Source organism: Erinaceus europaeus, chromosome 21, assembly GCF_950295315.1.
Source record: "Erinaceus europaeus chromosome 21, mEriEur2.1, whole genome shotgun sequence".
Lineage (NCBI taxonomy): Eukaryota > Metazoa > Chordata > Mammalia > Eulipotyphla > Erinaceidae > Erinaceus > Erinaceus europaeus.
Window position 1 is genome coordinate 4,953,946 of NC_080182.1, and position 12,919 is coordinate 4,966,864.

A 12,919-nucleotide genomic window follows, 5' to 3' on the forward strand; every position below is an offset into this window, starting at 1 on the left:
CTGTGGGAGCAAAGACCCTGGAACCAGAATGACTAGTCCCAGCCACCAGACTGCTGATCCAGTTTCCATCCAGTGAAGCTGAGAGAGGCTGTATGCCCCCCAGTAGCCCTGAGCATGGGGAGGGGACCCACACGGGCTGTACCTTGGAGCCGTTGAGGATGAAGTGCTTCTTGTCGTCACTGAGTGTGGCCCTGGTCTGGATAGAGGCAGCATCACTCCCACTGCAGGCAGGGACAGGGTGGGACCAGAGAATGGCCCTGAGTGCCTAACAGTGGTGGTGGGGGGAGGGCTTTCCTTTAATATAGGAGCCTGCAAGCTTCAAACAAAGGGCTAGGTGACAAGTACTCCAGCTCCGGGCTGGATGGTGGCGCACTGGTTGAGCGCACACGTTATCATGTACAAGAATCCTGGTTCAGGCCCTGGTCTCCACCTGCAGGGGGAAGCTTCATGCGTTTTCTCTCTCTACCTCAATTTCTATCACTCCTATCAAATAAAGAAGGAAAAGAAAGAAAAAAAAAGTGAAGAAATGGCCGCTGTGGATGTGTACACATACAAGGCACCAATTACCAGTGATAACCCTGGTGACAGTAAAACAAAAAATAAGAAAAAATTCCGTTAGCTCTGCTCTGCAGGTGACTGGATGCCTGTCCCAACTCTTCTGCTGCCTAGTGGCAGGAAGGAGCTACAGCCGACGTCACACCAACAGGTTGTCCGAGTACAAGTTCATTTACAAGAAGAGCGGCAGACTAGGTGTGCCCTGAGCTGGCTTCATCACCTTGGGTAAAAGGCAGTGAAACTGTGAGCTTACTTTTAGGTTCATGTGGGGAGTCTGGACACCTCAGATTCCCAAGAGGTGTCCGTTAAGGAGATAGCACAGTGGTGATGCAAAAGACTTTCATGCCTGATGCTCTGAGGCCCCAGGTTCAACCCCCAGCAAGTGAAAAAACAAGGGAATGGAAGCCAGATGGTGTGTGGATCAAGTAACAGCTTTGTTATCAAAAGCCTCAAGTCCAAGACAGGGGAGACAACACAATGGTCACAAAGACATCCACGTTTGAGGTTCTGAGGTCCCAAGTTCAATGCGCAGCACCATCATAAGCTGGAGCTTATGCAGTGCTCTGATTTAAAAAAAAAAGGGGGGGGAGGGAGGGAGGAGAGGGAGAGGAGGAGGCAAGCACCAAGCCAACATGGGCCCTTGAGCTGGACAGACACCAGCCCTAGTCTTCAAACTTTCTAATCTGTCAAGTGAGAGCAGTGCCCCTGACCTACCCTCAGAAAGTTGCCTGAAGCCCACGCACAGGTGTGGTGTGTTACCAGCCACCAATATGAAAAAAAGAAAATCCTCTCACAGGTAGTGCCAGGAAGGTTATCTTACCTCTATGTCTCACTGGGCCAGAGAAATAAGGCAAAAGCAAGAGAACACAAAGAAACTGGCACGCATGTCGTTGACTCAGGAAGATTTTAGGGAAGGCAGAAAGACCAACAGGAATGCAACAACCCCCCTCCTCCCCAGGGCACCGCAACGCAGGCAGACCTGGCAGGCTCCGTCAGGCAGAAGGCAGCCACGTGCTCCCCGGATGCCAGCCTGGGCAGGTACTTGGCCTTCTGCTCCTCGCTGCCCACTAGGATGATGCCCTGAGAAAAGCACACACCGGCCGCTTCAGCTGAGGGGTTTTAGTGGGGGGCGGAGAAGAGGCTGGTGGGACAAGGCCCTTCTGAGGACACCCCAAGCCCAGCCTGGCAGCACAACCCAGGAATCCTGGGACTGGCCAGCAGGTGCCTGTGGTCACTCAGGGATAGTCACCATTGTCCCTCCACCTCTCGATGGGGTGGGTGGCTGTGGGTAAGGGGAGCCCTTCTCTGACCCTCTATCCCCCACTCGTCCCACCTCCTCGGTCCCAGAGGAGAGCCCCTCTCCCTCACACTGACAACAGACACTGAGGGCTTGTACTGGGGGGGGTAAGGAGTGTGAGGGGGGTTGGGAGGAGCCCGCGTCCAGCCCAAACGGGAGGCAGCGTCCTCTGGGCCTGGCAGGGTGGGTGAGAGCGGATGGGGACAGACCGCAGGTGAGGTTAAAGCAGCAGCCTGGGGCCATGGCCCCACCACAGACTCTGACACTGAGCCCCAGTCACTTCTGAGCCAGCAGCCACCTGGCCCCCTCCCGTGGAGCAAACAGAAAGCCGGGCAGCTGACCTGACCTTGAGGCCGATGGCCTGGTGCGCTGCCAAGGTCACGGCGATGGAGGCGTCCAGACCGATGATCTCTCCCATCCGGGCATACATGGTGTTGGAGAGGCCCAGGCCGCCTAGGGAGGAGGAGGAGGAGAGGAGCGCTGACCCGGGGCCACACGCCTCCTCAAGGCTCCCAACTCACCGGTTTCCTCTTTTTCAGATTATACCCACCACATCCCCCCATCAAGACTATCCCCAGGGCTTGATACCTATATCACCACTAATCCTAACAGCTTTAACAAATGTTCTCCGTTTTTCTTTTGATAGAGCATGTGAGTGAGAGAGAGAGAGAGAGAGAGTGAGGAATAGTAAGAGAGATGAGGGGCATCAATAGCACGGCTCCACTCCTTGTGAAGCTTCCCCCCCTGCAGGGCCCTCGCACACGGGAACATGCGCTCTACCGGGCGCATCAGCACCTGGCCCCCGTCATCATTTTTATAAAAATCATAGCATCTGGGGAAATGGCTCAGCTGGTGAATAGTCACCACATGGAAGCAGCATACAGCAGCTTCACAAAGTGGAGCAGTGTTGTGGTGTGACCACCCCCCTTCCCCGTTTCTCTCCTCCTTTCCCTGGAGGGAGGGGAGGAGAGAGGGGAGAGGAGTCCACCGGAAGTAGGCACGAAGCCCAGAGGCAAACATTAATTAAAAACTGTGAGAGAGACAAAGAGACACAGACAGAGCCAGACACCAGAGCACTACTCTGCCATTTGCCAAGTTCTGATTTTGTCTTTAACTTTAGGGTGTGACTGAGTCGCACTGTCCCTGGCTCAGGACTCCACGCCCCACCACCTCCCTGGGCCCTTTACACAATGTCAAGTAAAAAGGGCCCCAGAGTAAAAAGAGATGATGTGTGTTTGTGTCAGAGTGTGCAAGCACATGTGTGCATACACACACACACATACACACACACACCCTACATGCTGCCTCTGGAACATTCCTACTCCCCTCTGCCTCCAGCTACCGCTGACCCATCTCCCCACTTGCAAAGGATTAAATGGATCCAGATCAGGCCCAGGGGAGATGAGCTGCAGTGATCAGCCAAACCTTACAGAGAGATTCACACTGGAGTCCAGGAAGAGGAAGGGCCCTTCCCGCGGGGTGGTTAAAACATCACCACAGGGGGCCGGGTAGTGGTGCACTGGGTTAAGTAAGTGCACATAGTATGAAGCGCAGGGACGGACCAGCACAAGGATCCCAGTTCAAACCCCAGCTCCCCGCCTCTGGGGGGGGGGTCACTTCACAAGTGGTGAAGCAGGTCTGCAGGTGTCTATCTTTTCTTCCCCCTTCAATTTCTCTCTGTCTTATCCAAAAACAACAACAAAAATGGAAGAAAAAAAAAAAAGCCACCAGGAGCAGTGGATTTATAGTGCAGGCACCGAGCCCTAGTAATAACCTTGGAGGCAAAACCACCAAACGCCATCACCACAATGCTGGGAGAGTGGCACGAATAGTCCCAAAGACCAAGGGCCAAAGGCCCAGCTTAAAGGTTCACACTCATTCCCCGGCCCATCCCTGTAGCCAGACACTCACTCCTCTACACTGGATGAGAAGCCTGGCTTGGCGGAATGCCTGAGTTCTCAGCACACAGCTCTCCCTCCAACAGGCAGGCATCCTGCCTGTGCCAAGACCACGGTATTTTCAGTGGAGATGACAGCCAAGTCAGCCAGTTCAGCTTTGAGGTCACAGGACATGGGTTAGACATTCTGTGGCGGCCTCATGCACCACGGCACAGCTTCCCTCTGTGGAAGGAGTGTGGCTCAGCTCTGGCTATCAGTAGAGCTAGGAACTGAACCTGAGACCTCTCTCATGCCAGTCCTGTGCACTGCCACTGTACCACCTCTCCCTAACACACAGCAGCCCTTCTTGTCCACATCCCCTAATCAGTAACACTCACCAGTCACCCTACTTTTTAGCACATCGAGGCCATTTTTATGAATCCCAGGGGTTTTACAGCTCGGCCTTCTATAATTACAGTCCCCCCTTTCTGAACAAATTCCTTTCTGATAAATGTACAATACTTTTTTTTTTTTTGCCTCCAGGGTTATTATTGTTGTGGTTATTATTTTTGTTGCTATTGCTGTCGCTGTTGCTGGATAGGACAGAGAAATCCAGAGAGCAGGGGAAGACAGAGAGGGGAAGAGAAAGATAGACACTTGCAGACCTGTTTCACTGCTTGTGAAGCGACCCCCTGCAGGTGGGGAGCCGGGGGCTCGAACCGGGATCCTTACGCTGGTCCTTCTGCTTCATGCCATGTGTGCTTTACCCATGGTGCTACCGCCCGACCCCCAATACTTACTTTTTTAAAAAATAAATTATTTTTATTGTCACCAGGGTTATCGCTAGGGCTTGGTGCAGACACTAGAAACCCACCATTCCTGGTGGTCATTTTCCCTTACTTCTCTCCCTATTGCTAGAGCAGAGAGGAATGGAGACCTGGCCCCCTGCACAATACTTCTGAAGAGCCAAACCAGCAGGGAGGCAAAGCCATTCTCCTTCACTTACCATATTCTTCTGGGACTTGCATCCCAAACAGCCCCAGGCTCTTCAGTTTCTCTAAAGTTTCATTTGGGATTTTCCCCTCCAGGTCGATTCTCCGAGAATCCACTGCCAAGAGGAAAATTCTTGATTAAACAAAATGTAAACAATGTTAACAGAGATGAAAGTAAACAGCAATTTTTGTGTAGCATAAAATCCCAGGGCCATAATCTTCAAAACTGGACATTATCTAGATGGGCATTCAGAGGCTGGTCAAGCTTATCCTATCAGTCCAGCAGAACTGGGTGTTGGTGGTGCAGCAGATGGGCACTGGGCTCTCAAGCATGAGGCTGCAAATTCAGCCCAGGCATCTCATATGTATGCTCTGGTACTCTTTCTCTTTTACCTTAATAAATCTAAAAAAAAAAAAAAAAAAAAGAGGAAAAAGAACTTATTTTTGAAAATCACCAGTACTAGACTCTGCTCTCCAACGTGTGATTTCTTCCATATTCATTGTGTATAAACTGCATTAAATTATACATTTATGAGATGTCAGTTTTGCAGCAGGCATGTTGAGCCTGATCTGTTTTAATCACCTTCTAGAAGGTTAGAGTACAGCCCTTACCAGATCTAGCCAATTATAGTCCCCAGATTCTGAAAACAGTCCAGTCTGAATAATCAAAAGTGAACAAACACTTGCGTGGGGTCTATAACTGTCCACTGCTGTATGAATCAAGTTAAAGTATCCTTTTAATTTGCCAAGAGATTAAACTAGCACTGTTATGAAGTTAAAAAAGATTAGCCATCACATTTTCTTCTCTCTTTCTTTTTTTTTCCTCCAGGATTATCGATGCGGCTTGGTACCTGTATTACAAATCCACTGCTCCTGGAGGCCTTTTTTTTTTTTCCCCCCATTTTATTGGACAGGACAGAGAGAAATTGAGACAGGAGGGGGAGGTAGAGAGGGAGAAATACAGACAGACACCTGCAAACCTGCTTCATCACTTGTGGGGTGCAGGGGCTTGAACCAGGATCCTTACATTCAGTACTATGTGTGCTTAACTGGGTGCACCACTGTCTGACCCCCACTGTCACGTTTTCTTTTTATTTATTTATTTACTTATATATTTTTAAATATTTATATAATTTATTTATTCCCTTTTGTTGCCCTTGTTGTTTTATTGTTGTAGTTATTATTGTTGTTGTCGTTGTTGGATAGGACAGAGAGAAATGGAGAGAGGAGGGGGAAGACAGAGAGGAGAGAAAGACAGACACCTGCAGACCTGCTTCACCGCCTGTGAAGCGACTCCCCTGCAGGTGGGGAGCCGGGGTTCGAACCGGGATCCTTATGCCGGTCCTTGTGCTTTGCGCCACCTGTGCTTAACCCGCTGCGCTATAGCCCGACTCCCCACTGTCACGTTTTCTAAGGGACTTAGGGTACTATGTATATGTATACATGTGTACATATACCCACAAGCAAGGGGCAATTCTATACCTCAGAGTAAAGTGCTTAATAGCCCTCTGTGATTAGACTTAGACGTAATAAGCCTGGCATTCTAGCAGCATGGCCTAAAGAAGCATAAATTTTGCAGTTATAGACTTACTACTTAGGCCTAGACACCCTCCTCTCCAGCCCCTTACTTCTTCACTTCCCTCAATCACTCTGTCTATTCAATTAACTATACAAAAGGAAGTAAGAAATATTCTTCCATCTTTTTAAATCTCTTGTGACAGAGCATCAGCATTACTGTTATCCCTCGATAAGTTTCAGAAGAAACACTATACAACCAGCAAAGAGGTATACTGGCAAAAACTATTTACCAAGTAAAGGACATTGGACATTTATTGTCCCTATGACAACCTTTATTAGAATCATCAAACAAATACATGCAGAAAAACTTGAGACTAACCAAGATGCCACTAAAATTCTAGATCTATTTCCTCCCTAACTCAAAGCCAGATCCCATAAACCTAATTCTGGTTTGAATACAACAAAGGACCCTCAACACTTTAACAACTGGGAGAAAGTCTAAGCTTGTCAGATAAAGATGAGACTACAAGAACTGGATAAAGGCAAGAGACTGGCTTAACTGTGACCTTTTGGGCTACTTATCAGGCCACCCCTGATGAGGACCATCATGTAGGGTCCTAGACAGGGAACCCTTGGATTCCTACATAGATAATAAGGGCCTAGACCTCTGATAGATGCCTCTCTCTACCATCGCTGGTCACCTCCATTGGGAATGTCATCATAAGCTCTTCTGTAGACTTCTTCGGGACCACACTCAATGAAGTAGCAAGGTGGAGACTGCCCCACTCTCTGAAGGGAGTCTTGCAGATTAGCTCTGAAATGAGTGCAACCTAGAGTGTTCCCAGCTGTGACTATGGACTGTGAGCTGTCTGACGGGCTCAGTGGTTGTACAGGCTCCTGTGATAAATATGAACAGATATGGACCCTGAGTTAGATCATTTATATATCTTCTTCAAGTTTGCAAGCAACTCTCTCCCCTAATCCTGCTTCCTAGTTCAACTTGCAACTGACACCATCTTGCCAGACGATATTTCTGGTCTACCCCATGTTAGCTATCAAGCTCAAGCAAAGATTATTAAGACATAGGCTCCTAGGGACCTTCCTAAATAGACTCCCAGCTTCCTTCCACCCCCAGGCTCCTACTTTCACCTGCTCTATTCCTACTTTATGGCTCCTGTTTATCAAACATTTTTTCCAGCTTTCCATCCTACTTCATTTCAGCTACCAAGCTGCAGGTGCTACTATGACTTCATCCTGACTTCCCTGGGCAGATGACTTCACCAAAGTGTCCTGGAACCTCACCTCCTCAGAGCCCAACCCAAGCAGGGAAAGATAGAAACAGCCTGGGTATATGGATCGACCTGTCAATGCCCATGTCCAGCAGAGAAGAAATTACAGAAGCCAGATCTTCCACTTACTGCAGCCCATAAAGAATTTTGGTCCATACTCCCAGAGGGGGATAAAGAATAAGGAAGCTTCCCTGTTGACTGTAAAACATTAATACCCCAATAAAGAAGTAAAAAAAAAATAAGGAAGCTTCTAATAGAGGGGACAAGACATTGGAAATACAGGACACTAGGGAACAACACTCAGAAAGTAAGAGGCTCCTGGTAAGGCAGTTAGCTCCAGACCAGGCAGCTCAACATGGGGCATCACCCCAAGTGGGTAACAGCTGGTGCTGGGGGCAAAAAAGGTAACATATAAAGCAGAGAAACACATAGATATGTGGGACCACTGTGGCATAAAGCCTTCAGGGGGTGGTGGTGCACAGAGGAACAAATGACAAAAAGGACCTGAGAGGAGAGGGAACAACAAAGAGTTGAGAAACGTTGCAAAGCTAGAGGCTGCCTTGCTCCAGCCTAAGGAGTTAAGGTCAGGGCTGGGAAGACAGCACAGTGGTAGTACACAGGAACTACAGCAGAGAGGTTATAGGTTCAATCCTCAGGACCACCAACAACCAGAGCTGGCTGGTCCTGTGGTCAAAATAAAAACAAAACAAAACAAAAAACTTAGATCAAACCTAAATATCAAACTGGGTCAGAGAGAAAACACAGTGGTTATGAACACGACTTCCATGCCTGAGGCTCTGAGATCCCAAGCTGAATCCCTGGCACTAACAGTACTTCTCTGGCCTAAAAAAATGAAAAGATAATTTCGCAGCTCAGGAGGTGGTGCAGTAGGTTATGGCACTGAACTGGGAAGCAAAGGATTCTGGGTTCAACTCCTGGCACTATATCCATCACAATAAAAACTGGGTTGTCTCTCTCTCACGAAAATGAGGAAATCTTTCTTAAAAGGTAGGAAACTGTTCCTAAGTAATTTAATTATACCCTAGAACAAAGCATAGGAACATATCAAACACATACACTCAGCACCAATAATGAAAAGTCCACAAGGACTGGCACCCACGGCATGTAAAGAAACAGGAAGATGGAGGGTCGGGTGGTAGCGTAGCGGCGGGTTAAGTGCACATGGCACGAAGCGCAAGAACTGGTGTAAAGATCCCGGTTCGAGCCCCTGGCTCCCCACGTGCATGGGGGGGGTCGCTTTACCGGTGGTGAAGCAGGTCTGCAGGTGTCTATTTATCTCTCCCCCTCTCTTGATTTCTCTCTGTCCTATCAAATAACAACAACAGCAAGAAAAAACAAAAAGAAAAAAATGGCCTCTAGGAGCAGTGGTTTCCTAGTGCAGGCATGGAGCCCCATCAATAACCCCGGAGGCCAAGGAAGGAAGGAAGGAAGGAAGGAAGGAAGGAAGGAGAAGATGTAATCAGCAATGAAAAAATAAATCAGTCAGTTGAAATGACCAAGTCACAGATGCTAGAAGACAAGGACACTAAAAATGATTCCGAGGGCTGAGTGGTGACTCTCCCAGCACGGCACACAAGTCACCATGTGTGAGGACCCCGGTTGAAACTTCACAAGTAATGGAGCAATGCCGCGGCGCCTCTCCTTATCTTTATGTCTCTCAATCTCTATCAAAGGAGGAAAAAAAAAAAAAAAGGCTGCCAAGGAACCAAGCCCCAGCAGTAACTCTGGTAGAAAATAATTTTTTAAATAAAATAGACAAGTGATTATAATTATATTTCAAGAGCTCAAGAAAACATGAATACGTGAGACTCGTGAAAGAGGTAAAAAAAAAAAAGATGCAAACTGGTGGGTGGCGGCTGCTGAAAGGAACACAGGGAAGGACTCCCTGCTTTTCCTGTTCTGCTTCATCCCGGTGTTTGGGCACGTCAGTATGTCTGTGGTGCCAGCCAACTGCTCAAACAGGCTGGCCATGGGGCGTCAACCAGTCTGGCAACAAGTACACCCAGCCGACCTTCAACCTGTACCCTCTTATACATTGCACTTCTGGTACTAAAGAGCCTCTCTGTTGGGGACAGTTCTGCTGCAGCCAGATTTCAGCACATCAGGGAGGAATTTGATGAAACTGGAATGAGGAGGACTACAGAAGGGCCCTGATTGTACATGAGTTTCGGCTACCTCATGCGCTACTACCACAGCAGGGAACAACGCTCTGCAAATTATCTGGTGGTAAACTTAACTCAGAAGATGAAGCTGAAGGACTTTGAAATGCTTACTTAATGACAGAGATACTGGGTCATCAAGACGGAGTCCTGCAAGACTGGTCACTGGTGACTGACTGCACTGGCAACTGGCAGAGGACAAATTCTGAGCCTCACAGTAACCCATATATTCTTGCATATAATACAAGACCCAAAGAATCGAAGTTGTTTTTGGTTCAGCTTCAAGAAGCCGTATTTGCAGTCCCCCCAAATTACAATCTGGCAGCTGCACCACTGTTTGAATTGTAGGACAATGCACTAGGTTATGGGCCTGTCATTTCTAGCCCCCCTCAACCTTTGAGCAGGTTCAGTTTTATACACAACCGAATTACTGCTCAGTGGAGAAGTTAAGAAGCCGTCTCTGAGCACAGAGGTACACAATGGGCAAGAAACATGTGTCGTATGCTTTACATTGACTTGTTCTAGCCCTCCCCCTCCAAGAGAATTGGATGAGTCCTGTTAATTTCGCGGGCCTGCTTGGCCCCGCCCCAAGGGACCCTGGGAGAGGGTTCCGGAGTCCGAGAGTTCCTGAGTTCCCCAGTGACAGAGTTCCTGAGTTCCGGAGTTCGAGAGTGCGAGGGTGCGAGAGTTTCTGAGTTCGAGAGTAAGGGAGAGGGTTCCTGAGTTCCAGAGTAAAAGAGAGAGTGCTTGCGCCGCCGCAAAGAGACAGCAGAGTTCTGTTTGATGATTAGTTTGTCTTAGTTTATGAATAGTTCCTCCTGAATAAAGAAATACAGCTTCCCTGCCCAGCCGTTGTCTCCGCGTCTCTGTTCACCACCGTGAAGCAAGCCAACCCGGCCAGAGCCTCTGAAAATTTTAACAACAAACATGGCAGAAAAGTGGTTCTGGTTTCACTGCTTCCCCAATCTCTAAATTGCCACCTACTTTCAGTTGTCTGAATGATAAAGTTGATATGAAGAACTAGCTAGTCTTATAAACAAATGGGTTGTTTAATTTAGTTTTAATTATACACATACTTTTTGGTACAACATTAAAAAAAAGTGAACTTCTATTGTTTTTAATTTCACATTAAACTTAAAAAACTTTTTTTTAAAAGATTTTTTTTATTAATGAAAAAGATAGGAGGACAGAGAAAGAACCAGACATCAGATATCACTCTGGTACACGTGCTACCAGGGATTATACTTGGGGCCTCATGCTTGAGAGTCCAATGCTTTAGCCACTGCGCCACCTCTTGGACCACTAAAACTCTTAATATATATATTTAAAAGTTTAAAAATGGCCATTGAAAAGATGACTATAGGAGCAGTGGATTCGTAGTAAGGCACCGAATTCCAGTGATAACCCTGGAAGCAAAAATGATAAAAATAATAAAAATGCAAAGCAAACTTTACAGAGTTCAATGGCTGAAATTAACAGCAAACTAGCTTGGAGAACTAGTAAACATAAGCACTTAAAAAAAATTATTAACTGGGAGCCGGGTGGTAGCGCAGCGGGTTAAGCGCAGGTGGCGCAAAGCGCAAGGACCGGCATGAGGATCCCGGTTCGAGCCCCCGGCTCCCCACCTGCAGGGGAGTCGCTTCACAGGTGGTAAAACAGATCTGCAGGTGTCTGTCTTTCTCTCCTCCTCTCTGTCCTCCCCTCCTCTCTCCACTTCTCTCTGTCTATCCAACAACGACGACATCAACTACAACAACAATAAGAAAACAACAATAAAAAGACAACGAGGGCAACAAAAGGGAAGATAAATAAATAAAAAATTACAAAAAAATTATTAACTTTATTTATTGGATAGAGATAGAAATTGAGGGAAGGGGGAGATAGTAAAGGAGGGAGACAGATGCACCTGTAGCCCTGAGGTCCTAGACGCAATACCCAGCACCATGTTTTTCTGCTTCCTTAGAGTTTGCTGTGTTTATTTTAGATTTATTCATTGTGAGAGAGAACCAGAGCAGTGCATTTACTTTGTGTGTGAGACAGCGGTTATGCGAGAAGAACAAGAGGCCCCAGCATAAGCTGGTGCTTTCAGGCTGAACCTGGGCACAGATGTCATTTGTGTGACCACTGTGCCATCTCCGTGGCCCGACACATTCACAGGTTGTGACTGTTAGTCGTCTTAGTAAACAACTCTCCTCTCACTGTCAAATTTCCTACCTGTGGTGGGACCAAGATCTGGTCCCTTGTGTAGTGACTGATGTTTAGGATGTGGCATACTGGCCAGTCACTGCACTGCACAGGTGCTTGCTGGGACCGGCACCTGGCAGCTCGCCCCTGTAAACAACATCTACTCTACCCCCACGCCCCACACCCCCGTCTTCAGAGCTTTGGCTTCTCCCAGTTGCACCTGAGTGGACATTACCACTCCTGGTTCATTAGCACAAAATTCAAAAGCGAGCCTTCAGGCATGCTCACAATAACTCACATCGCCACCCAGCCGCATACAAGATCGGTGAGTCGGCTTGTGTTCTTGGCTTTTTTAAATTTCCCTTTTTTATAGCTGTTTGCTTTTATTATACTCTATAAAAAGTACCCGTCAGTAATGGTTTGGAACTATTTTAAAGTGGCCCTTTGACACAAATACACTGAGAAGCACTGAAATAAGTGCCTTGTGATTCAGCAGATATTGGGATGCCCTAAAAGAAAACTATTAGCATTGTTTTCCTGTGACTGATGAGACGCGAGAGCTTCCTCTGTGGGTCACTGCCTCGTGTATCACTTTTAGTATCAAAGTAGGTCCCCTGCAAATGGTGATTAGCAACGACAGAAAAAACCACACATACCTTCTTCACTGAAGAACTTTTCTACGGGTCCCACGAATTGACTGATTTCATCAAATTCATCTTGGCTAACTTCTGGAAACGGAAAAACTGCTTCCTAAAAAAAAGAAAAAAAGAAAAAAAGAAAAGTGCTTTTAGTAAGTAGGCCTGGAATCCCTACAGACGCAACAGCTGACTTGGAGGCTGCTCCTTCCCGCCCCATCCTTGGAGTGCTCTGGAAGGAAAGGATGCGGAGACTCCCATCACCATGCAGCCTCTCCACAGAGCCAGCTCCTCAGCTGAAAGCACGGAGGCTCCCCGCACCGCCGGGTGTTCGAGAGGACCTGCCAGCAACTAAAAGACCAATGGGCACCTCCTGCACGCTGGGATCAACT

At 47.7% G+C, this 12,919-nt stretch overlaps 1 protein-coding gene and 1 pseudogene across 2 annotated transcripts in view; one reads left to right on the forward strand and one right to left on the reverse strand.

Moving 5' to 3' along the window:
• The window catches only part of ACAD9 (acyl-CoA dehydrogenase family member 9), a 30,103-nt gene that overhangs the window by 11,416 nt on the left and 5,768 nt on the right, over positions 1 to 12,919 (reverse strand). Inside the window, exons 2-7 of one of the 2 annotated variants that reach the window (XM_060180322.1) lie at positions 12,549 to 12,642; positions 8,318 to 8,371; positions 4,736 to 4,837; positions 2,199 to 2,305; positions 1,535 to 1,635; positions 143 to 221 (exon numbers count right to left, since the gene is read on the reverse strand). In XM_060180322.1, coding sequence (XP_060036305.1) covers positions 143 to 221; positions 1,535 to 1,635; positions 2,199 to 2,305; positions 4,736 to 4,837; positions 8,318 to 8,371; positions 12,549 to 12,642 — 537 coding nt within the window. The remainder of the gene's footprint in view (positions 1 to 142; positions 222 to 1,534; positions 1,636 to 2,198; positions 2,306 to 4,735; positions 4,838 to 8,317; positions 8,372 to 12,548; positions 12,643 to 12,919) is intronic. The other variant, XM_007531631.3, reaches the window with a different exon arrangement.
• Positions 9,480 to 10,803, forward strand: LOC103121140 (cleavage and polyadenylation specificity factor subunit 5-like; annotated as a pseudogene).